Below are 25,222 nucleotides of genomic sequence, written 5' to 3'. Positions count from 1 at the left end.
AGTAAATTTGCATATTCAGGAGGTGTTCTTCTATACTCACGGGAGTAAAAGATTGAAGTGAAATGTCGTATTGAGCTTCCATAAGCTTGGTTTTCTGAAATTAGTTCATGTAACTTTATATTCCTTCCATGTTGCTGTCAGACATAGCTTTTGTGGTCCCTTTAAGCAAATCTCCGTGTTCAGTTTGGGACTTAGAGCAGCCCTTTGGGCACTAGTGGGTGCTTGGTAAGTATGTTGTGAATTAGATTATAACTCCTGGATTAAATAGACTCGATCTGTTCTTTAGGAGCTGTACAGATACCCTCATTCTTTCAGCAGGAGTGGATTAAACCCCAATGGTGGCTACCAGTATTCTAGAGATAGGGGATACAAAATGAGGAGAGCGGGGTTCCTGCCCTTGAGTGCTGCAGTGTTCTCTCCGCTGGTCTCGTTTGGTTGCAAGTAACAAACCCACATAAGTGCGATTAAATCAGAAAGAGATGTTTATTAAAAATGTGTGTGAAAAAAAAAAAAAAAATGTGTGTGGACAGGGAATTACCTGGTGGTCCAATGATTAGGACTCGGTGCTTTCGCTGCTGTGGGCGTGGGTGCCATCCCAGGTCGGGGAACTAAGATCCCACAAGCTGTGCAGCGTGGCCAAAAAAAAAAAAAAAAAAACCAGTATAGACAGCTCAGAATTCAAACAGAGTATGTTGAGGTCTTCGGAGGGCCTGGCAGCAGGAACCGGAATGTAGCCACTCACTGAGCCTGCCTGGGGACTGTCTGCCTTGTTGCCTTTCTCACTGCACACGTTTTGTCCCCGTTATTTCTGTAGTAACATCACTTTGCAGCTACAGTGTCAAAGTCTGATCAGCTTCTTCCCGAGCCAGAGTTTGTCTTCCACTCCTGTGAGAGTCACTTCCCTGTGTATCGGATCCCTTCCTGTGGATCACTGAGTCCTGCCTCAGTTAGTAAGAAACTAGCATTCGTTGCCCATTTGGGTAGTGTTTCTTGTGCGCAGCTATTTGGGACCCTGTGAGGACTAGGGATTCCTGGCAGGACAGGAATGGGACATTTCTGGGTTCCTGCTATAGTACTGTCACCTTCAAACCTTTGCCTTGATTTCTCCTTGGTGTCAGTTCTGCCTTGTGGGTGACCTGAGCAGTGCTTTGGGGGCAGTCAACCTAAGTGACAGAGGCTCCAAGATGGCAAGTAGCAGCTTCAGATGTCAGCAGCAGAGGCTCCTCACTGGACATCAGAGGTCAAGAATGGGTCAGTGCCAGTGGGGTGGGCACCCTGGTGGACACCTGTGATGGGCATCAGACGTGCAAGAAGCAGCATACGATGGTGGAAGGGAATTTCTGAATGGCTTCCCAGGGCGGCCTGCTTCTCATCACTCTCCTTGGAATCTCAGTTTCATGCCTGGCCCCCGGCTGCCAGGGAGACTGGGAAAGTGCGTTTCGGGCTTCCGCGTCAGGGATGTGTTGACCCTCAAAGTGGGGCATCTCCTAGATATAGGAAGGATGATCACAGCATGCTGGGCAAGTAGATACCAGGACAAATGTCCACTCCAGGCAGCAAGCCAGACTTTCATCGGGAGGCACTAAGATACCTGCCTCTGTAGGTCACTTTCCCCAGAGAAGGTTTCTCTACCCGGGGGTGGATGCCTGGCTGTAGGAATTCTGGGAGCTGAGTGTGTGTGTGTGTGTGTGTGTGTGTGTGTGTGTGTGTATATATATATATATATATATATATATATATATTCCTTCTTGTTTAAAACACTTCAGCCCCAACTGCTTGTGCTAAGACCATGTTCTCTCTCCATAACACTTACTACTGACCAACCAGTAAAACAATTGTGGCTCCAAACAGCCTGGAGCTTCATTCAACAATTCCCGTAGTTCTGCTGAATCTTGGCTTAAATAGGCCTTTGTGGACTAATCTAACAACCAAAATATAATTTAAAGTGTTCTTCTGGGAGAAGGTTTTCAGAATTCCAAACGTCTATCTTGCAGGTGCAGTTGGAACACGGTCTGTTCAGAAGTTGGAAATCACCCATTGAAGGAGAGTTTGTAGGATTGGAAATAAGTTTCCCGAAATTCTGAGGTCTGGTAGTATTTAGAGGGAGTGGGTTTTCTTTTTCTTTTTTTTAAGATGTATGTATCTCCGGGGCGTGCGCCCCCTTCCTGACATCCGTCCAGCTGGAGGAGCCATTGGGGACCATTCAGATGAAAAGGACTCCTGAGGGATAGTGGAGCAACAAGAGAAGAGGAATTGGGTTTTCCGGCCCTGTGGAGTACCACACAGCCCAGGACTTTAGAGAGAAAGAATCAACTTCTAAGTAGTTTAAGCCATTGTGACTTTGGGTCTCTGCTACGGTTGATGTAACCCTAAGCAAATCACATCTCCCTATTAATTTCTTTATAAAAGTGGTACCTAACTTTTCATGATAGAAAAATCCCCTGTGTTTTCTGAGCTTTGGTTTCTTTTGAAGAAGAGGTATAATATCTAGCCTGTCTACTAATAGGGTTGTGACTGTCAAGTGAGAAAGTGTTTGTGCACACATGATTATTCTTAGGAATAGAATGTCTTAGCTACTCCTGGAAACGAGGCGTGGAAGGCCTTCTTTCTGGTGATAAATGCAGTCTGCTTCTGTCGTCCTCCAGCTGCTTTGCTTTCTTCCCTGTGGCTCTCCAGGGAGTTACCTCGTCACAACTGGCCTGTCCTCTGAAAACAGGGCTTCCATGGGTAGCAACTTGCTTCTTCAGCACAGCAGGTTAGCAGCGTGTATCAACATGGAAAATGGCACATCCTTTGATCCGGCAATCTCACTTTCAAGAATTTGGGAGATTCCTGAAAAGATTTAGGAAGATGCCTCTTCAACATCACTTGTTCAGCATGGCCTCGAGCTGAAACAACCTCTTGGTCGACCGTGCCGATTGCCTTCCCAGCACCCACTGATCCCACTCCTCTTTTATAACAGACCCTGAGCTCACCCCGTCAGGTGCTCCAGGGGGACTGGCCCAGGTCCTGATTGGTTCAAGTCAGTGTTTCTCCAGGGGGCGCTGCAGCCTCCGTGGGTGTGACAGTCCATTTTGTGGGCTGCCCCAGGTGTTGCAAGAGCTTTAGCATTTCAAGTTCCTTGGGCACTAAATGCCTGTAACAATCTTCACACCTTGTGACAGCTTCAGACACCCCTCCCCACACACATTTCCAGTAACCCCTGGGGGGCTCTATGCCCCAGGTGAGAACCTCTTATCTGAGCCAGTCAGGAGGAGTAGGTCCCATCTCCCTTGCTAGTGATTGGGTTAAGCATGGTCATGTGATCTCACTCTGGCTAGTGAAACTCGAGGGGCTTCTGGGCAGGGTGTCCCAGCCTCAGAGGAAGCACTAGGAGGAGATAGTCTCCTGTACTTCTGAACATTGTGTCTGGATAGGATGCCCGGGACAGCCACAGCCATACTGTAAATCTATGACCCCCTGTTAGTCAAAGAATCAAGTTCACACCTGTATTCATTCAGCAATGTTATCTGAGCTTCAGGCAGTGTGCTAGATGCTTAGGATAGAATGGTAAGCACGAGACACTAATAGAGCAAATTATGGGGCACTGGAGTGATTGGAAGTTGCCAGGAAAAAAAAAAAGTCGCCAGAAGATTATGAGGGAAAAACCATAGGATAGCGATGGAGAATAATGGGGAACCAGGACTCTTAACTTTGTGTGGTCAGAGAAGTTCTCTCCGATGAGGAGGCGTTTAAGCTGAAAATGAAAGGAAGGAGGGGAGCGAGATGGACAAAGAATGGGGGAAGAGCATTCCAGGTGGAGGACCAGCAGATGCTGAGGTCCCGAGGTAGCAACAAGTGGATTACCTGAGCAATTTAAAGAAGATCAGAGTCTGGAACGTGAAGACTTTATATTCCAGAAACCACTTTTACGTCTTATGGAGAATGGATTGGGTGAAGACAAAAGTGGCAGTAAGGAGACCACTGAGCAGCTGTAGTAGATGCAGGTGAGAGATGACGGGCCATGGAGCGGGATGGCACTGGGGCTGGAGAGAAGAGGGCACGTGGGGTTCGTTTGGGGGAGTCAGGAGGTTTGTTGATGGACTAGTTACTCAGGGAGAGGGAAAGAGCAATCATGAGTCGCTTATGGCTGGAGGAAACAGTGGAGCCATTGATTTGAATCAGGGTGGCCCAGCTGGCGGAGTGTGGGGGGCTTGGGGGGATTGCACTTCAGTCCTGGCACTAACCACCCAGACTTAGCACAGACCCTGCAAGTCTAAGGGCACGTCCCCAAAAGGGCAGCCCTCAGTTCAGATGCCAGGTGCACCTTGGGGGTCGCCAAGCCACCTTTACTTCCGACCAACTGGCTACAAATTTGGGAGTTTTTTTATGACTCCTACAGGTTAGATAACTTACTGCAATGACTCACTGAACTCAAGAAAGCCTTATACTTACAGTTTTATTATAAAGGATACAAATCAGGACTAGCCAAACGAAGGAACACATCAGGCAAGGTCTGTGAAGGTCCACAACAGAGAGCTTCACTGCTCTCTCGGTGGAACCAGGGTGCAGGTTCCTCATCTGTGTGTTCACCAGCCAGGACGCTCTGCTAAGGTTCAGTGTCCACAGCTTTTATTGGGGTTCCATCTCATATGCACAACTGATGGACTCATCTGCTGTGTGACTGAACTCAATCTCCAGCCGCATCCCACCGCCCCTCCTCAAAGTCCCACCCTCTAACCACATGATTGGTCTTTCTGGTGACCGGCTCCCACCCTGAAATGTTTCATTAGGAACTCCTATCCCTTGGGAAATTCCAAGGATCTTAGAAGCTCCATGCCAGAAACCCAGAACAAACACCAAATTCTTTTTTATACGGCAGGGGTGGAAAGCCTGAATCCCATTTTCAGCCTGTTAATTTGGTTCGTGGAAGTGGAGAGGTCAAGAAGGCATTTGGAAGCACAAGCACAGAGGATGTGTTGGGAATGGAAATGAAAATGTGTGAGTCAATAGCACAAGGTGGAATTCAAAAACGTGAGGAGAGTGGTGATTTAGAGGGCAAAGGAGAGCGTGCAGAGGGAAGGAGGCACCGCAAGAGGGGCTGCTGGATGCTTCTGCCTCCTGATACTGACCTTTTCGAGCTCAATAAATATGTAAAAAGAATCCTGGTATTTTGGTATATTTTTAAAACGTTTTATTTTGAAATAAGTTACCTTCACTTATAGCCCAAGTGGTCAACATTTTACTTTGCTCTATCACTCTCTTTATTTTCTCTGTATATATCATTCTTCACCAGAACTGAAAGTTGCAGATATGTTGTCCCTTTACCCCTAAGTACATGTGTGTATTTCCTAAAAACGAGGATGTTCTCTTACATAAAAATCAGGAAATTAATATTGGTTCAATGCCATTATCAACTCCAGCAGTTCTCAAAGCGTTCTCTGAGATCCTCCTTAGAGGAGCTGAGATTTCCACCTATTTTTATAATAACAAATAGACAATATTTGACTTTTTCATTCCTATTCTTTCAAGAGTGTACAATGGGGTTTTCAGAGGCTTCATGGTAAGTCATGATCTCATTGCTCTAATGTCAGTATATAATGGATTTATTATTGTCATTTAAAAAATTATCATAAGTCAATATTTAACAATTTTTCTAGGTTGTAATTTCTAGTACAAGTAAAAATCTTAAGATATAAGCTATTTGGGGTGTTCAATAATTTTTAAGAATGTAAAGGGGTCTTGAGATCAAAATGTTTTGAGATATGTTGATTTGATGCAAAATTAAACAAAAATATTTACCAATTGTCCCAATATGCACTTCTTTCTTTTTATTTTTTTCTGGCTAGGATAAAACTCAGTTCCTGTATCACGTTTAGTTTTCCTGTCTCTTTAAAAGTCCCCTTTAATTTGGAACAGTTCTTCAGACTTCCTTTTTCTTGACATTTTTGAAGGATCCTTCTAGTTATTTTGTAGAGTGTTCCTTAATTTAGGCTTGTCTGATGTTTCTTCATGATTGGATTCAGATTCTACATTTTTGGCAGAAATACCACAAAAGTGACATGGTGTCTTTCTTGGTGCAATATCAGAAGTATATGATGTTTGTTTATCTCATTACTGGTGATGCTATCTTTGGCAATTTAGTGTGCAGTATTTAACACTCAAGTATATTAGTATAGTCTTTTCTGGCCAAATGACTGTTCCTTGTTCTCCATTTGAAGCTTTTTCTTGTAGGAGAGGAAAAAGGTTTTCTCACTCTCTTGAGGTCCCTGGCTGGGTCTGAAAATTAGAGTGACAAAGACAGATGAACAAGAGAAAAGCATACAAATTTATTTAAGTTTTACATGACGTGAGAGCCTTCATAAGGAGATGAAGACCCAAAGAAACAGACCTGTGTAATTTTTGTTGTTAGGTTTGACGAAGCATGAGTAGTCATGGAGGAACACGATAGGTTAAGGAATATGAGGTAGGCAGAGTAAACTGGGGGAAATTTAGCAAGGCCTGTTGGTTCAGATTCTTCTTGGTGTGCTTTTGTCTTTGGAGATAAGGCTGCTCCCTCCCTCCCAGTATAGATAGGGCACCTCTCACATTTATGACCTGTTTCAGGAGAGAAGCGTGGGGACCTGGGACCCTCTACCTGAGCACTTGCACCTGGACAAACATTTCCTACAGCAACCGATACAAAGAAACTATTAAGAGACTGCAGATAACTGCACCCATGCACAGTCACAGGGGCAGTTATGAACAATAAGACACAAAAAGGCCACAAACCAACTGCCACTTCTGAGGTGCCAGGAGGAAAAGCAGGGTAGAGCAGACCCAAGTTTGGTTCGGGAACATCCTCAACTCCCTCCCTCTACACCCACCAGCACTATTAGGCTGTAAGAAGAAGACACACTGAGAAGGGCTTGTTTTTATCAGTGATAATAATTTGTTAGGGTAATACTTGTACAGTCCTTTGCAGATTTCTAACACTTTTGCACAGTATATATTATTCAAATCTTCTAACAAGTCTGGGAGAGGGGCCAAGTATCAGTATTAGAGGAGGAATTACAGTTACAGAATCACGTATCTGCGCACTGCTGGGACGCGGCTAGGTCAAATGAATACCTAAACAGTTAAATGGCTATTTTAGGCAGCAGATACTCTCCTGTCTGGTTTCTGAGGAGTTACAGAGGCAGGAAAACAAGGGAAAAAGAATTTGGGAGAATCTGGGGGCAGAAGGGTGGAAACATGGAAGGAGGCACACGATTAGGATTAGTATTCAGGACAAAGCTGGGATTCAGGGATGACTGTCTCTCAGGCCGGGGTTTGTGAAAAGAAACCGGGGCAGAAACTACTGTCTGGGCACCAGTGAGTCGGGCTGGGGTGTGGGGACGGGGAAGGGGGTTGCGGGACTCCAGCGTCCGGGCGGGGCTCATCTAGCTGTACGAGGGACAGGACCAAGAGTGGGCGGGGCCTCTCGCGGGGGCGGGGCCACACGGAGAGCTCAGATGGGCGGGGCCAACCAGTGGTGGGCGTGGCCGACGTGGGCGGGCCGTCGACTCGCGGGTTCAGGGGGTCGGGGCGCGCTTCCAGGTGTCCCCGGCAGAGGGCGCGGGGAGCTGCGCAGCCCGCGGAGTCCCGAGGCCGGAAGCCGCGCGGCGCCGCCCCGCTCGCCCCAGCCGTCGCCATGAAGGCCGTGGTGCAGCGCGTCACCCGGGCCAGCGTCACAGGTCAGTCGGGCGGGGCCGGGCCGGGCTGGTCGCCCCCGGGCCGCCGCCGGCCGCGCGCGAGCCCGGCCCCCGCCGCCCCGAGTCCCCGCCGTCCCGGGGCGCCGTCCACGGGCTGCAGGGTCTCCGCTTAGTGTCGCGGTGACCGCGCCTCGTCGTCTTCTGCAGCGTTTCCTTTAGTCCGGAGCGCAGGTGGCCTCCTGCATCCCCCGACCGTCCCCCGAGCATCCCCCGGCTCGCCCTTCCACGCGGTGTTAAACAGACGACGCGTGGGAGCGTTTCCGGGGCACACACCCCTTCCCCAGCCTTCTGCCCCGCGTCTCCCTTTCTTGCCGGTTTTCTCCGTGTCCCGGTTCACCTGGAGCTTGACTCCCCTAAGGTGCCCGCTCGTGACAGGTGCTCGTAGGGGTGGGTTCTGACCGTGTCTGCCCACGTGACCCGGGTGGGAACCCAGAGGATCCAGGATGAGATGCTTCTCTTTTCCACCAGTTTCATGTGAACCGAGCCACGCAACCATCAGTCATGGCTTGAACTCTGCGGTCTAGTCTGAACATCAGGGGTCCGGATGATTAATAGGTAGAAGGAAGTCCTTTTAAAAACTCAAGCCAAGATAAGCAGAAATAGAGACACAGAAGTAGAGAACAAACGAATGGACACCAAGGGGGAAGGGGTGGGTGGGATGGATTGGGAGATGGGGATTGACATATATACACCTACACTATTGATACTATGTATAAAATAGATAACTAATGAGAGCCTACTGTACAGCACAGGGAACTCTACTCAATGCTCTGTGGTGACCTAAATGGGAAGGAAATCTAAAAAAGAGGGGATATATATATACACATATAGCTGATTCACTTTGCTGTACAGCAGAAACTAACACAACATTGTAAAGCAACTATACTCCAATTTAAAAAAAAACCTCGAGTGAAGATAGTATAGATGTTAAAATTTTTTTGAATGATTAACTTTACATTGTCTTCTAGTCTTTCCTATTTTTATTGGCAGAATTCTAATATTGTTTCAGTTCAAGTAGTTCTAGATATCCTTTCCTTCAAGCCTATACCAAATGTGTGTTTCTATGTCCAGGAGAGTATAAATCTAAGAACGAAACAACAAAATCCCCTAAAGAAACAATCAGACTCAGTAAAACCATATATTTAGATCCGAGATTCTACTTTTCAGTCCTGGCTAATGATTTCTAAGCTGTTCTGATAAGTGATTTGGGATATCGTCCTGGAGTAATAGGGAATAGTATAGCTCTGGAATTTATGAAATTTTAAAACAAAGTGGGCTTTTTTTTTTTTTAGTATTTTAGTTAATATGTAACTTCACTAAAACTGGGAAAATTCATAGATGAAAAGAATTTCTTGCTTTTTTTGAGAAGAATCTTGCAGCCTGCCCTATGTGGTCATGATGGCCAGTGAACAGACTTTGGAGAATGTAAATTTTGATCAGAATGGAGAACTCTCCATTGTGCTGATCTGGAATATCAAAAACACATTTCTGTGAGATTAGCTGAATAGTTTGAATGATCTTACTTTAGTTTGAATGAACTTACTTTAAGTTGTATGCTTTTAGTTAAAAACAACAAATTAACTGTCTGAAGGTGTTAATAAGATGGAATTCTCTCACAGTGCTGGAGGAAACTTTGAGTAGCCTTGCCTTCTACTTGCATTGTAATGGGGAGAGGTTTTCTGATTCCTTTAGAATGTGACTGACAGGCTTCACTTCCATGTGGCCTTTCTCGAATGGCATTTTATTTCAAAGGTTCTAAAATGTCACTTCCAGTTTTATAGGTGGGACAGAGTATTAAGAGTCACATATTACGTGGCAGGCTCGCTTTATGAGCTTGGTCAAGCACATTTGATGCCTTAGCATGGTTATTGTGATAATCTAATTTTAAAAGCTTTTTGACAGAACACTTCAAACATATTCATGTGGTTACACACATGGAATAGTACAATAACCCCCATGTCCATCACTCAGCTTTATAAGCCGAAATCTGAATAGAATCATAGAATGTTGGGAAGAGATTGGTTGGGTTTGAATGCGTTAATTTGCGAGCTGGTGAATTCTTCTCAAAGAGGAAGTCTTGGGTGATGCCACTATACGTGGCATCAAATAAACGTTGACCAAATAGCTCAGGTCTCTTCTAGCCCTGTGACCTTTTGTCTAAAATGGTGATTCTCAAGTTTTTCCCCTTGGAAATCCGTTTGTCTATAATAAAACATCTCTTTAACCTCCTAATTCTTCTGCCTGAAGGAGGGACAAAACTTCTCCAAAATAAGAGAGCGAATTGTGTCATCTCAAGGCTTTGGTGCATAATTCATTTCTTATTAGGATAATACCACATTATAAAAATATTGAAACTGTTCAAATAGTGATTTGAATCACTTCAAATAGTGATTCTATTTTTGAGAATCTATTCTAAGAAGATAATCCTAATTATAGAAGAAGCTTTAGAGGGGTGAACAGGTGGAGCACAGAGGATCCTTAGGGCAGTGAAACTACTCTGTACGATACTGTCATGGTGGATACATGTCATTACATTTGTCCAAACCGATAGAATGTCCAACACCAAGAGTGAGCCCTCATGTAAACTGTGGACTTGGAGTGATAATGAGGTGTCAGTGTAGGTTCATCATTTGGAACAAATGTACCATCTGGAGGGGGATGTTGATAGTGGGGAGACTGCATGTGGGGCTGGGGTATATGGGAAATCTCTGTGCCCTCTGTTCAGTTTTGCTGTGAACCTAAAACTACTCTATACACGAAAGTATATTTTAAAAACCCCAAAACTTTAGTGTATAAAGATTTTCACCACAGTGTTACTTATTGAAGTGAAAAAATTTAAAACAAGCCATTTATCCAGCCAAATAGGATGGTTAGTCCATCCATGGATGGAATGCAAATGTTCCACTGGATGGGCTGCAACTATTAAAAGATGCTTAGGAAAAGCTCATAATGTGGAAAAATCCTTATGAGATGTTAAAAGATGAGACACAAAAATTTATACACAATATTACTATGGTAGTTGAGAACAAATATGAAGTAAAATCTGTGAATAGAGGAAATATCAAAAGGAAATCAGTAATATCAAAAGGAAATCAGTAACATACTAAAGTGCTTGTCTTCGGTGGTTCTTTTTGCTTTCCTGTTTCTTTTATTTTTTAAAGTTTTTCTGTACTGCATGTGCATTACTTTTAATGGTGGACATAGTTCAACCATCATTCTTTTTTAAGTTTTTAAAATATACTCTGGGGAAAATTTTAAAAATATCTTGATACTGTAAGAAAATAATATTGACTTACTTAAAGAACAAATAAAGCCACAGTTTTCTAAAGCACTGCAAACAGGCAAGCAAGCCCAGCTGTTTACTGCTTATGTCAGGATAGCTGATTTCTGTTTCAGATTTTTGAGTCAGTGGCTCAAAGGACAGTAAATCACTCATAGTCCATTATAAAAAAAGCAGCACAGAAGAAAATATTAAAATATTTGTGTTTTCTTAATCATAAAACTAAGAGAAGTTAAGCTTTAATAAGAATTATTTCAGGGACTCCCCTGGTGGTCTAGCGATTAAGACTCCGTGGTCCCAGTGCAGGGGGCTTGGGTTTGATCCATGGTCAGGGAACTAGATCCCGCATGGCGCAACTAAGATCCTGCGTGCCGCAACTAAGACCGGCTCAGCCAGAATAAATAAATCAGTAAATATTCTTTAAAAAAGAGTTATTTCAGGAACAAACTGATGCTCGTGCTCCCCTCGTGTCTGTCAGATGGTCCCTTGTCAGACACCTGCAGGGAGAGGGTTTCTCCCTCTTCCCTTAGCTTGCAGGATGTGGCAACATGGTACCGTCTGTGATGCCTTGTCGGGTATATTTGTAAATATTATTATCTAGCAGAAGCAAATAACAAGAAAATGGCAGAGTTGACCTTTCTCCTGATTGGAACATTAGGTCAGTATACGATAAAATAACCAAGCGTCAATAATCTAATGAGCTTTGGCAAAAAGTTGGCCAAAAAAATTGAAAATCATGAAGATCAACATTTGAAATATGGATTTAGTTTCATCACCATAATGATGTGTCTTGACCTAAGTACTGTGCCAGCACTGAGATACTGTCTAGTGGTAGTAGAGTGTACGTTTGATGCTAAATACATATGCAGATGTTTGGAATAGGAATCTATGTTCAAAGAATATTTTTTATGCATGGGGTGCATCACTCAAGATGATTTGGAGGGCATTGGCTTAGGATGCAACCTTAGTAATAAACTGGGAAATAATAGAAGTTTGCTGACTTGAAGCTTAACTTTTATTTCTTTAAAAGTTTATTCATTTATTTTAAATTAATTAATTAATATTTTATTTTTGGCCGCGCTGGGTCTTTGTTGCTGTGTGAGGGCTTTCTCTAGTTGCAGCAAGCGGGAGCTACTCTTCGTTGCGGTGCGTGGTCTTCTCATTGCGGTGGCTTCTGTTGCCGAGCATGGGCTCTAGGCGTGCAGGCTCAGTAGCTGTGGCTCACGGGCTCTAGAGCACAGGTTCAGTAGTCGTGGCGCACAGGCTTAGTTGTTCCGTGGCACGTGGGATCTTCCCGGACTAGGGCTCAAACCCGTGTACCCTGGTTTGGCAGGCGGATTCTTAACCACTGTGCCACCAGGAAAGCCCGTGGAAGCTTAAGTTTTAAACTGTGTTTTTTATGTATGATATATTTATCTTTTCTGCAGTAAGTAGAGAAATCATTTCTTTATTTTTATGACATAAATGTTTTCCATTGTGCGTTGTTTATTACGTTATCAGGTTTGCTGCTTTCCAAGAAGAGCAGGCATCTCCTTTTTGAGAATTACCATAGCTGAGCTGGATTCTCTGGGGAGAAAAACTTTTGTTGTTACAGACTGGCAAACTCATAGAAAGTTTCAGGGGTCTCAACCAAGGTAGCACAGATGAAAACGTGGCCTGAAAATCCCACGTAATGGTTGTTCACTTCACAACTCATTCATTCCAAACGTAAAGTCAGAATGGACAAAGTATGACTATCATACTGCATCGACGTAACCCCTTTCACGTTTCAGTACCTACTGACTTTGGCAAAGAAGTTACGAGAAGTATGTGTGATGTTCAGACTTTCCTGTGGATGCTCAGATGTGCTTCACGGCACCTGTTTGGTTTTCCCTTTTGTTTCATTTCCCTTTTGTCTCTTTTCCCTTTTGTTTCCTTTCCAGTTGGTGGAGAACAGATAAGTGCCATCGGACGGGGCATCTGTGTGTTGTTGGGTATTTCCCTGGAAGATACGCAGAAGGAACTGGAGCACATGTAAGAGGCGGATTTCCACGTCACTGCCTTTCTAGTGGGACATGTGCTGGTCATCTAGCTGGCTGGCTAGCTATTTAAATAAATTATATATGTATATATATATATATATATATATATATGGAACTTCCATAGTATTTTGCTCCTATAAAGTGAGACTCTGTCAGTTTTACCCATGTCTCTTTTGATGCAGTGTGGTTATTTCTGTGTCACAGATGGGGAGAGCGAGGAAGAGCCGTCACCCAGTAAGTCAGCGACAGGGCAGGACCACAACTTAGCCTCTGTCCCTATTTGCTGCTGCAGCCTTGAACCATTCCCTTGGTGTGAAAACCAAGCCTCTTTTCATAGGAATGTTTTATGTTTTCAGTTTGAGCAGTATGATCTGGGCACTGTTTACACATGTTAAGAATGCCCAGTTGTTCACCGTTCACAATAGGATGTGGAGCTCAGAGAGGTTACATTACCTGCCGGAGGTCATGAACACGTCCTTAGCAAAAAGCCTGACTCCAGGTTAGAACCTAGGCCACCTGGCCTGGAAGCCAGTGCTCTTTTTACTAAGGTGGGAGGTTTGTCATTGCTCTTGGCCCTTAGTACAGGCAGCCTCCCCTCCTCATGTTCACTCTCGCCCGCACCACTTCGCACATGTACTTCAGATGCTTGGATCCATTTTCTCTGCCCCTGGTGCCCAGAGCCTACATGTGACGGTTGCTCAGTTGTCCCTTTTGTATTAGGTTGAAAACCAGGCTTGGAACCAAGCTCCCGCTGAGGTGTTGATGACTAGTTCAATAACACTCACGGATGTTGGTATTTTAAAAGCTGTCCCCTGGATTTGCAAAGAGGGAGCGAAGTGGTGTAGTGGTTAAAAGCCGGGGGACTGGTCTGAATCTCTCCGTGGCTCTGACGAAATGGAGAGCTAGTACCTAACTTGGTTAAGAGCAGTGACTCAACATAAGGCAGACCCCGCTGTGGAGAAGGGGTGATGAATAGCGCCCACCGCAGAGGGTGCCCATGTAAGGTGTCAGCGAATGAGTATTTGTTCAGGCTTTGAACATGTCTTCAACGTCATCCAGAAAGGTGGCTTCAAATGGTGGAATTGCACCTTTCACGGAGGTAGTTCTTTGTCATTCGTCTCAAGTCTGACCTTATAAATGCTACCTGGTCCTCCTCCTTGCCAGGGTGGCCATCCTTTGTCATCCATGTGTATAGGGAAAGCCCCACTGGGGCGTAAGGAGCATGTGACATAATTGTCAAGGTGTCTTTCCCCAGATCGTTTTGCATTTCTGCAATGACCATGAGTTTTCTCCAGGGTATTTGCTGAATTGTTCATTTTGAGAAGTTCCAAGAAAGGGTGTAAAAGCGGGGCATCATTTATTCCAGTGTAAAGATGGAATTCTGTAAAAATTCAGAATTGAGCCCATGTTTTGACACATCCGGTTCCCACCGGAAGCTGCTGTGAATTGGAGGGGCTGACAAAAAAAAAAAAAAAAAAAAGCAAATCACCAATCAACGCTAAGAGGTAGGAAGGACTATTATTACCCCTATTACAGATGCAGAAACTGAGGCACAGAGTAGAAAGTAACTTGCCTATGGTCACCCCTGCTGTAAGTGATGGAGCCAGCACAGTGTCCCTAGTCAGCAGGGTGCTTGTGACATTTGGGGGTGTGGGTGTGTCTGGGGGGCTTATGATTCTTCAGGTAGCGCTCACCCCTGTTTTCCCCCAGGGTCCGGAAGATCTTAAACCTGCGTGTGTTTGAGGATGAAGGTGGGAAACACTGGTCGAAGAGCGTGATGGACAAACAGTACGAGGTGCTGTGCATCAGCCAGTTCACCCTGCAGTGCGTCCTCAAGGGGAACAAGCCCGATTTCCACCTGGCGATGCCCTCAGAGCAGGCGGAGGGCTTCTACAACGGCTTCCTGGAGCAGCTACGCAAGGCATACCGGCCAGAGCTTGTCAAAGGTAGGGGGGAGCCCAGCGCTCAGGAGGGCGTCCCCTGGACACTTCCTGGCAGGGGAAAGGCAATCTGCAGATGCAACATTTCCTTTTCCAGAAAGTTCACTGTTTACGCTTATTACTTTCTTAAAACAGCATAAGGGCCGCTGCCGCCGCCGCTCTTGTGCATGTCCTCTGAATGCCCCAGTACCGTTTACCCTTCTTTATTCTTCTGTCCACATTTGGAATGTTTAGCAACCCAGCAGTGTGCTTGATATAGTGGTGGTTCATTTCGGTTGCTTATCGTGCCCAACAGAGAAATACACCTGCCAGACGCCGATGGGAGCCATGTGTCATTTTAAATTTCTAGGAGCCATATTAAAAAAAAGAAAAAGAAACAAGTGAAATTGATTTTAAAACTGTAATTCATTTAGCCCAGGATATCCACAGTATTCTGATTTCACCCTGTTGTCAATGTAGAGTTATTGATGAGATAACTCACGTTCCTTCTTCCTACTGAGGTCTTTCATTCTCACAGTGCATCTCGATTCAGACCAGCCACATGTCCAGCGCCTGGTGGCCGTGTGTGGCCCTCGGCTGTCATTTGCACAGAGCAGGCTTAACGGCTTGTCGTGGGGACTGCCAGCCTAGCCTGACTGATCAAGATTAAGCCTAGAAAACGCCTGAGAAGAGTGGGCCTGGTTTGTGGGAGGATTATGAATCGGAACTTACGAATCTTCTTAAGAGGGGGTGTTTCTCGTCTGTTTTCATGTTCCTAGTGTGCTTTTCCTTCAGAGCTACTGGGAAGCGTATTTAGCCTCCTTTGGTGACGCACCTCAGGGTGAGAACTCGCTCAGCAGGGTGTCTTCTTCCGAGTCTGCCTGCAGCTGCTCCTGCTGCTGTCGGACTCTCGTAGCTGTTGAGTAGTTGTTAGTAGTTGACTCTGTAGTGCTTCCTACACTTTAACTTTCTCTCAGTGGGTTAGACAAACCCAGGTCCCTTTGTTATCGGGCCTGTTTTCAACCGTAAGTAATAAAAGTCACGACATGACTTTGGAGCTCTGTAGCAGAGCCCCGCATCTCTGAGGGTCGTCAGCTCCTCAGGTGGCTCTGTGTTCTGAGGAGTGATGTTCCAGCCCCTCACTGGTATTTCCTTTCATTTTAATTCTCCTCTTACTTGTGTCAGGTGTCCATTTGCCAACAGGACAGATGGATTCTATGTGATCAGGACCCTCCTGCCTTAAATCAAATCCTGCTCTTTACTTGGGTCCTGGTAGAGCAGAATATATTCGCTTCTTCTGGGAGCATCCAAGTTTAGAACTCTATTGACACGTCCGATCGTGGATGTCCACTGGGGTCCTCTGTCTGTCGTGGATTTGCTGCAAACAAGGTTCTTCCCAGAATTAGCAATTAAGTCAAGTGCTTTGAATAATAATTTTTCTTGGCTGAGACAAGGATTAATGCTGCCAGCATTGTCTTCTCTGCTTGATGTTTATAGAATCATCCCATTTCTGAGTAATCTCAGACGTATTTGGGGATGCATTGAAGTCCTTTGAAGGATGAGCAGAAGGAATATCATGAAAGGCTTCCCTGGTGGTGCAGTGGTTAAGAATCCACCTGCCAGTGCAGGGGACACGGGTTCGAGCCCAGGTCCGGGAAGATCCCACATGCCGCAGAGCAACTAAGCCCATGTGCCACAACTACTGAGCCTGTGCTCTAGAGCCCACGTGCCGGAACTACTGAAGCCTTCACGCCTAGAGCCCGTGCTCTGCAACAAGAGAAGCCACCGCAATGAGAAGCCCGCACACCACAACGAAGAGTAGCCCCTGCTTGCCGCAACTAGAGAAAGCCTGCGTGCAGCAACGAAGACCCAACACAGCCAAAAATAAATCAATTTATGTATAAAAAAAGGAATATCATGAAAGCACAGGTGAGGGCCCTTTCCATGGGAGAACAATGATGGTCGTGAAGGAATGCTTGAGTGAAAACAAAACCACTTTCGTCTAAAGCCTTAAAGAGGAGCATTTTATTATGCAGTGCTTTGTGTTCCTAAAAACACCTTTTACGTTTTGAAAAAAATCTGTATTCCATCCAGGTAATTATATGAAGTGCCTGAAGCAATGTACTGTAAACAGTATAATTTTATAATGGGAAGCAATGTACTGTAAACAGTATAATTTTATAATGGATCAGAATTTAAGCTCATGGGATATGATGCCTCTGGTCATGTTGATGAAAAATCAACATGAATTATGCCACGGGTTTTCATCAGAATTTATTTTCTGCTCCTTTGGGCTTTCAGAGGCACTGCAGTGATTTCCCAGGGCCTCACTCACTCTTCGCCTTTTGTCTCCTTTATGGTCTCTAGTGGAACCAAGTGCAGGGAGCGTGTTTTACGTGCTTGCTGTCTTTTGGTAAATTTTGAGATTCTGGCTTCCAGCTCCGGTACGGAAAGGCCTCTGTGACCTGGAGGGAAGATGGAACACAGACTGCTAAATACGTTTTCTTTCTTTTAGGATTTTCAGGACCTCTTTAGTGACTTTAAGACTTAAAGGAGTTTAATTCGAAAATTAAAACATTTAACCCTAACCCTAAAAAATTTTAAAAACTTTCCAGTTTTATTGAGGTATAATTGACCTCTAACACTCCATTAGTTTTAGTTGTACAACATGGTGATTTGATATACACATATATTGTGAAATGATCACCACGATAAGTTAACAGCCATCACCTCACATGGGTTGACAGTTAAGGTAAGGATGCTGTACCTCACATCCCCAGAACTTAGTTATCTTCTAATTGGAAGTTTGTACCTTTTGACCACCTGCACCCTCCAACTTTGGCAACCACCAGTCTCTTCTCTGTATTTATGGGTTTGTTTTTTTTTAGGTTTCGTAATATAAGTAAGATCAGACAGTGTCTTTCTTTGTCTAACTTTTTTCACTCAGTGTAAAGCCCTCATGGTCCATCCATGTCGTCACGAATGGCAGGATCTCCTCCTTTTGTGGCTGACTGGTATCCCACTGTGTGGCTAGACCACATCTTCTTTATCCCTTCATCACCAGTGGACATTTAGGTTGCTTCCATGTTTTGGCTGTTAGTTTAATTAGACATTAATTTTCACTCCCTTCCTCTTTAATGACTGAAACTTTAATTTCAAATGCGTATTTAATTTGCTTCTCTTACTTGTTGTTAAGGGCTGGATGGAGGGTGTAAACTCTTCCTATTTCCCCTGCTGAAAGATTCAGACTTTTCTTTTTATCCTGAGTTATTTCAAGTCTTTGGACAGTGACAACAGTGAAAGGATTTTCTTTCCGCCTATACCTGTATCTTCTTTATTATTATTATTATTTTTGCGGTACGCGGGCCTCTCACTGTTGTGGCCTCTCCCGTTGTGGAGCACAGGCTCCGGACGCGCAGGCTTAGCAGCATGGCTCACGGGCCTAGCCGCTCCACGGCATGTGGGATCTTCCCGGACCAGGGCACAAACCCGCGTCCCCTGCATCGGCAGGCGGACTCTCAACCACTGTGCCACCAGGGAAGCCCACCCCTAGCTATTCTTAATTGTTATTCTTCTATATGCATTTTAAAATCAGCTTGTCTAGTTCCAGAAAATAATCTCTTATTTTTATTTGATTTGCATTAAATTTATAAATTCATAATTCCTTTGTTTCATGATAATAATTACTCTTAGCATATTTCCTTACCTCCCTTAACTGTTTTTTGGGACAAACTGCAGCCCTGGCAGGACGCCAGCCTCAGCCTAACCTGGGCCCGTGCAGCTGAATGTGGCTGGAGACAACGTCCAAATCAACTGGTCTCACGGTTATGACCTTGACCTGCAAGGTGGCTCAGCAATTGTGATACATCGGCCTGTTCATTCACTCGACTGTTCTCTCTCCTGAAAGCTCCATCCTCACCTTAGCTATTGACCTTACTTCCCATTTTCCTGAGAAAACGGAAGCACTCAGAACTTCCAGAATTCCGTCTGCTCCACCTGCTGGCACCTGCACCAGGAACCAGCCTGCCTTCCTTCGAGGTGGCTGACCCCATGCTCTCACCTGTGCAGGGACTGAGCAGGGACGTTCTTCTGCCCCCTCTTCTGTCTCTGAGTCAGTTTTGCTCCCCCATGCCCAGACCATGCCCACCAGCTTGCAGATCTGCTGTTGGTCCTCCCATTGTGGAGACAGCCTGTCAGCCCCACCTCCAGCTCCTGCCCCAGTTCTCTGCTCCACTTGACTGTGTGGCCTGTGGAGGGCTGTCTGCCCCCATCCCACTCCAGTCTGCCTTTGCTCCTCTCACCGCTGTAGCTGCTCTTGGCAAGGCACCATGCCCCCCACTTGGTCAGGTTAGTTCTCATCCTCAGCTCAGCGGCCCATCAGCAGGTTTAGTCCTGTTGCTTCCTCCATCCTCTGTGGGACAGTAGTCCTTCACTGGGCGTTTAGGACTCCGCACTCTCCTGCTTTTCCTCCTGCTTCACCGAGTGCCCCTTCTCAGTCCTTGGTTACTTCCTTCTACTTCCTCGGCTTTGTAACATTAGAGGGCTCTGGCCTTTGAACTTTTCTCATTTACACTGGGCCCTTGGGCATCTTGTCCAATGGCTTTTAAAAGCCATCTAGGGAATTCCCTGGTGTTCCAGGACTCCACACTTCCATTGCAGGGGGCACAGGTTTGATCTCTGGTCAGGGAATTAGGATCCTTCAAGCCGCATGGTGTGGCCAAAAAAATAAAATAAAAATTAAATTCCTAAAAGCCATCCATGTGCTGGTGACTCCTGAATTTCTCTTCCAGCCTGGACCTCCCCAGCCTTTTTGTTGCTTTTCTTTTTGCCATGCTGCACGGCTTGAGGGGGTCTTGGTTCCTAGGCTGGGGATTGGGCCTGAGCTCCTATACTGGGAGCACTGAGTCCAAACCTCTGGACTAACAGAGAACCTCAGACCCCAGAGAATCTTAATCGGTGTGAGCTCTCTCAGAGGTCCACATCTCGGCACCAAGACCTGGCTCTGCCCAACTGACTGCAAACACCACTGCTGGGTGCCTCAGGCCAAACAACCAACAACACAGGAACACAGCCCCACCCATCAAAAAAAATGAGATGACAAAAAATATGTTACAGGTGAAGGAGCAAAGTAAAAACCTACAAGATCAAATAAATGAAGAGGAAATAGGCAATCTACCTGAAAAATCAGAGTAAGGATAGTAGACAAGATCCAAAATCTCGGAAATAGAATGGGGGCATGGATCAAGAAAATACAAGAAATGTTTAACAGGGACCTAGAAGAACTAAAGAACAAACAAATAGTGATGAACAACACAATAACTGAAATGAAAAATACACTAGAAGGAATCAATAGCAGAATAACTGAGGCAGAAGGACGAATAAGTGAGCTGGAAGATAGAATGGTGGAAATAACTACTGAGGAGCAGAATAAAGAAGAAGAATGAAAAGAAATGAGGACAGTCTCAGAGACCTCTGGGACAACATTAAAAGCACCAACATTCAGATTATAGGGGTCCCAGAAGGAGAAGAGAAAGAGAAAGGGTCTGAGAAAATATTTGAAGGGATTACATTCATAAACCTAACATGGGACAGGAAATAGTCACCCACAAGTCCAGGAAGCTCAGAGAGGCCCATATTGGATAACCCTAAGGAGAAACATGCCGAGACACATATTAATCAAACTAACAAAAATTAAATTCAAAGAAAAAATATTAAAAGCAACAAAGGAGATAAGCCTCTTAGATAGCCTCATCCACCAGAGGGCAGACAGCAGAAGCAAGAAGAACTACAATCCTGCAGCCTGTGGAAAAAAAACCACATTCACAGAAAGATGGACAAAACGAAAAGGCAGAGGACTATGTACCAGATGAAGGAACAAGATAAAACCCCAGAAAAACAACTAAATGAAGGGGAGATAGGCAACCTTCCAGAAAAAGAATTCAGAATAATGAGAGTGAAGTTGATCTGGGACCTTGAGAAAAGAATGGAGGCAAAGATCGAGAAGATGCAAGAAATGTTTAACAAAGACCTAGAAGAATTAAAGAACAAACAAACAGAGATGAACAATACAATAACTGAAATGAAAACTACACTAGAAGGAATCAACAGCAGAATAACTGAGGCAGAAGAACAGATAAGTGACCTGGAAGACAGAATGGTGGAACTCACTGCTGGGGAACAGAATAAAGAAAAAAGAATGAAAAGAAATGAAGACAGCCTAAGAGACCTCTGGGACAACATTAAATGCAACAACATTCGCATTATAGGGGTCCCAGAAGGAGAAGAGAGAGAGAAAGCACCCGAGAAAATATTTGAAGAGATTATAGTTGAAAACTTCCCTAACACGGGAAAGGAAATAGCCACCCAAGTCCAGGAAGCGTAGCAAGTCCCATACAGGATAAACCCAAAGAGAAACACGCCAAGACACATAGTAATCAAATTGGAAAAAATTAAAGACAAAGAAAAATTATTGAAAGCAGCAAGGGAAAAATGAAAAATAACATACAAGGGAACTCCAATAAGGTTAACAGCTGATTTCTCAGCAGAAACTCTACAAGCCAGAAGGGAGTGGCATGATATACTTAAAGTGATGAAAGGGAAGAACCTACAACCAAGATTACTCTACCTGGCAAGGATCTCATTCAGATTCTATGGAGAAATCAAAAGCTTTACAGACAAGCAAAAGCTAAGAGAATTCAGCACCACCAAACCAGCTCTACAACAAATGCTAAAGGAACTTCTCTAAGTGGGAAACACAAGAGAAGAAAAGGACCTACAAAAACAAACCCAAAACAATTAAGAAAATGGTCATAGGAACATACATATCGATAATTAACTTAAACATGAATAGATTAAATGCTCCAACCAAAAGACACAGGCTTGCTGAGTGGATACAAAAACAAGACCCATATATATGCTGTCTACAAGAGACCCACTTCAGACCTAGGGACACATACAGACTGAAAGTGAGGGGATGGAAAAAGATACTCCATGCAAATGGAAATCAAAAGTAAGCTGGAGTAGCATACTCATATCAGATAAAATAGACTTTAAAATAAAGAATGTTACAAGAGACAAGGAAGGACACTACATAATGATCAACGGATCAATCCAATAAGAAGATATAACAATTATAAATATATATGCACCCAACATAGGAGCACCTCAATACATAAAGCACCTGCTAACTGCTCTAAAAGAGGAAATCGACAGTAACACAATAATAGTGGGGGACTTTAACACCTCACTTACACCAATGGACAGATCATCCAATATGAAAATAAATAAGGAAACAGAAGCTTTAAATGACACAATAGACCAGATAGATTTAATTGATATTTATAGGACATTCCATCCAAAAACAGCAGATTACACTTTCTTGTCAAGTGCTCACAGAACATTCTCCAGGATAGATCACATCTTGGGTCACAAATCAAGCCTCAGTAAATTTAAGAAAATTGAAATCATATCAAGCATCTTTTCTGACCACAACGCTATGAGATTAGAAATGAATTACAGGGAAAAAACCGTAAAAAACACAAACACATGGAGGCTAAACAATACATTACTAAATAACCAAGAGATCACTCAAGAAATCAAAGAGGAAATCAAAAAATACCTAGAGACAAATGACAATGAAAACACGATGATCCAAAACCTATGGGATGTAGCAAAAGCAGTTCTAAGAGGGAAGTTTATAGATATACAGGCCTACCTCAAGAAATGAGAAAAATCTCAAATAAACAATCTAACCTTACACCTAAAGGAACTAGAGAAAGAAGAACAAACAAAACCCAAGGTTAGCAGAAGGAAAAATCATAAAGGTCAGAGAAGAAATAAATGAAATAGAAACAAAGAAAACAATAGCAAAGATCAATAAAACTAAAAGCTGGTTCTTTGAAAAGATAAACAAAATTGATAAACCATTAGCCAGACTCATCAAGAAAAAGAGGGAGAGGACTCAAATCAATAAAATTAGGAATGAAAAAGGGGAAGTTACAACAGACACCGTAGAAATACAAAGCATCCTAAGAGACTACTACAAGCAATTGTATGCCACTAAAATGGACAACCTGGAATAAATGGACAAATTATTAGAAAGGTATAACCTTCCAAGACTGAACCAGGAAGAAATAGAAAATATGAACAGACCAATGACAAGTAATGAAATTGAAACTGTGATTAAAAATCTTCCAACAAACAAAAGTCCAGGACCAGATGGCTTCACAGGTGAATTCTATCAAACACTCAGAGAAGAGCTAACACCCATCCTTCTCAAACTCATCCAAGAAATTGCAGAGGAAGGAGCACTCCCAAACTCATTCTATGAGGCCACCATCACCCTGATACCAAAACCAGCCAAAGATACTGCAAAAAAAGAAAATTACAGACCAATATCACTGATGAATATAGATGCAAAAATCCTCAACAAAATACTAGCAAACAGAATCCAACAACACATTAAAAGGATCATACACCATGATCAAGTGGGATTTAACCCAGGGATGCAAGGATTCTTCAATATATGCAAATCAATCAATGTGATACACCATATTAACAAACTGAAGAATAAAAACCATATGACCATCTCAATAGATGCAGAAAAAGCTGTTGACAAAATTCAACACCCATTTATGATAAAAACTCTCCAGAAAGTGGGCATAGAGGGAACCTACCTCAACATAATAAAGGCCATATATGACAAACCCACAGCAGACATCATTCTCAATGGTGACAAACTGAAAGCACTTTCTCTAAGATCAGGAACAAGACAAGGATGTCCACTCCTACCACTATTATTCAACATAGTTTTGGAGGTCCTAGCCAGGGCAATCAGAGAAGAAAAAGAAATAAAAGGAATACAAATTGGAAAAGAAGAAATAAAACTGTCACTGTTTGTAGATGACATGATACTATACATAGAGAATCCTAAAAATGCCACGAGAAAACTACTAGAGCTAATCAGTGAATTTGGTAAAGTTGCAGGGTACAAAATTAATGCACAGAAATCTCTTGCATTCCTATACAGTAATGATGAAAAATCTGAAAGAGAAATTAAAGAAACACTCCCATTTACCATTGCAACAAAAAGAATAAAATACCTAGGAATAAACCTACCTAGGGAGACAAAAGACCTGTATGCAGAAAACTATAAGACACTGATGAAAGAAATTAAAGATGATACCAGCAGATGGAGAGATATACCATGTTCTTGGGTTGGAAAAATCAATATTGTGAAAATGACTATACTACCCAAAGCAATCTCCAAATTCAATGCAATCCCTATCAAATTACCAATGGCAGTTTTTACGGAACTAGAACAAAAAATCTTAAAATTTATATGGAGACAGACAAGACCCTGAATAGCCAAAGCGGTCTTGAGAGAAAAAAACAGAGCTGGAGGAATCAGATTCCCTGACTTCAGACTATACTACAAAGCTACAGTAATCAAGACAAAATGGTACTAGCACAAAAACAGAAACATAGATCAATGGAACAAGACAGTAAGCCCAGAGAGAAACCCACGCACCTATGGTCAACTAATCTATGACAAAGGAGGCAAGGATATACAATGGAGGAAAGACAGTCTCTTCAATAAATGGTGCTGGGAAAACTGGACAGCTGCATGTAAAAGAATGAAATTAGAGCACTCTGTAACACCATACACAAAAATAAACTCAAAGTGGATTCGAGACCTAAATGGTAAGACCGGACACAATAAAACTCTTAGAGGGAAACATAGGAAGAACACTCTTTGACATAAATCACAGCAAGATCTTTTTTGATCTGCCTCCTAGAGTAATGGAAATAAAAACAAAAATAAACAAATGGGACCTAATGAAACTTAAAAGCTTTTGCACAGCAAAGGAAACCATAAACGATGAAAAGACAACCCTCAGAATGGGAGAAAATATTTGCAAATGAAGCAACTGACAAAGGATTCATCTTCAAAATATACAAACAGCTCGGGCAGCTCAATATCAATAAAACAACTGAATTGAAAAATGGGCGGAAGACCTAAATAGACATTTCTTCAAAGAAGACATACAGATGGCCAAGAGGCACATGAAAAGATGCTCATCATCACTAATTATTAGAGAAATGCAGATCAAAACTATAATGAGGTATCACCTCACACCAGTCAGAATGGCTATCATCAGAAAATCTACAAACAATAAATCTGCAGAGGGTGTGGAGAAAAGGGAACCCTCCTACACTGTTGGTGGGAATGTAAATTGATACAGCTGTTATGGAGAACAGTATTGAGGTTCATTACAAAACTAAAAATAG

The 25,222-nt window shown here is 43.5% G+C and overlaps 1 protein-coding gene across 1 annotated transcript in view; it reads left to right on the top strand.

Annotated features, from left to right (window-relative positions):
* Positions 1-7,561: 7,561 nt before the first annotated feature.
* DTD1 (D-aminoacyl-tRNA deacylase 1) overlaps positions 7,562-25,222 on the top strand; it is a 107,992-nt gene continuing 90,331 nt past the window's right edge. The window contains exons 1-3 of the mRNA XM_032606629.1: positions 7,562-7,694; positions 12,915-13,005; positions 14,724-14,959. Coding sequence (XP_032462520.1) covers positions 7,652-7,694; positions 12,915-13,005; positions 14,724-14,959 — 370 coding nt within the window. The 5' untranslated portion in view covers positions 7,562-7,651. The remainder of the gene's footprint in view (positions 7,695-12,914; positions 13,006-14,723; positions 14,960-25,222) is intronic.

The sequence above is a fragment of the Phocoena sinus genome, chromosome 15 (genome assembly GCF_008692025.1).
Source record: "Phocoena sinus isolate mPhoSin1 chromosome 15, mPhoSin1.pri, whole genome shotgun sequence".
Taxonomy (NCBI): domain Eukaryota; kingdom Metazoa; phylum Chordata; class Mammalia; order Artiodactyla; family Phocoenidae; genus Phocoena; species Phocoena sinus.
This window is presented reverse-complemented; position numbering and strand designations above follow the sequence as displayed.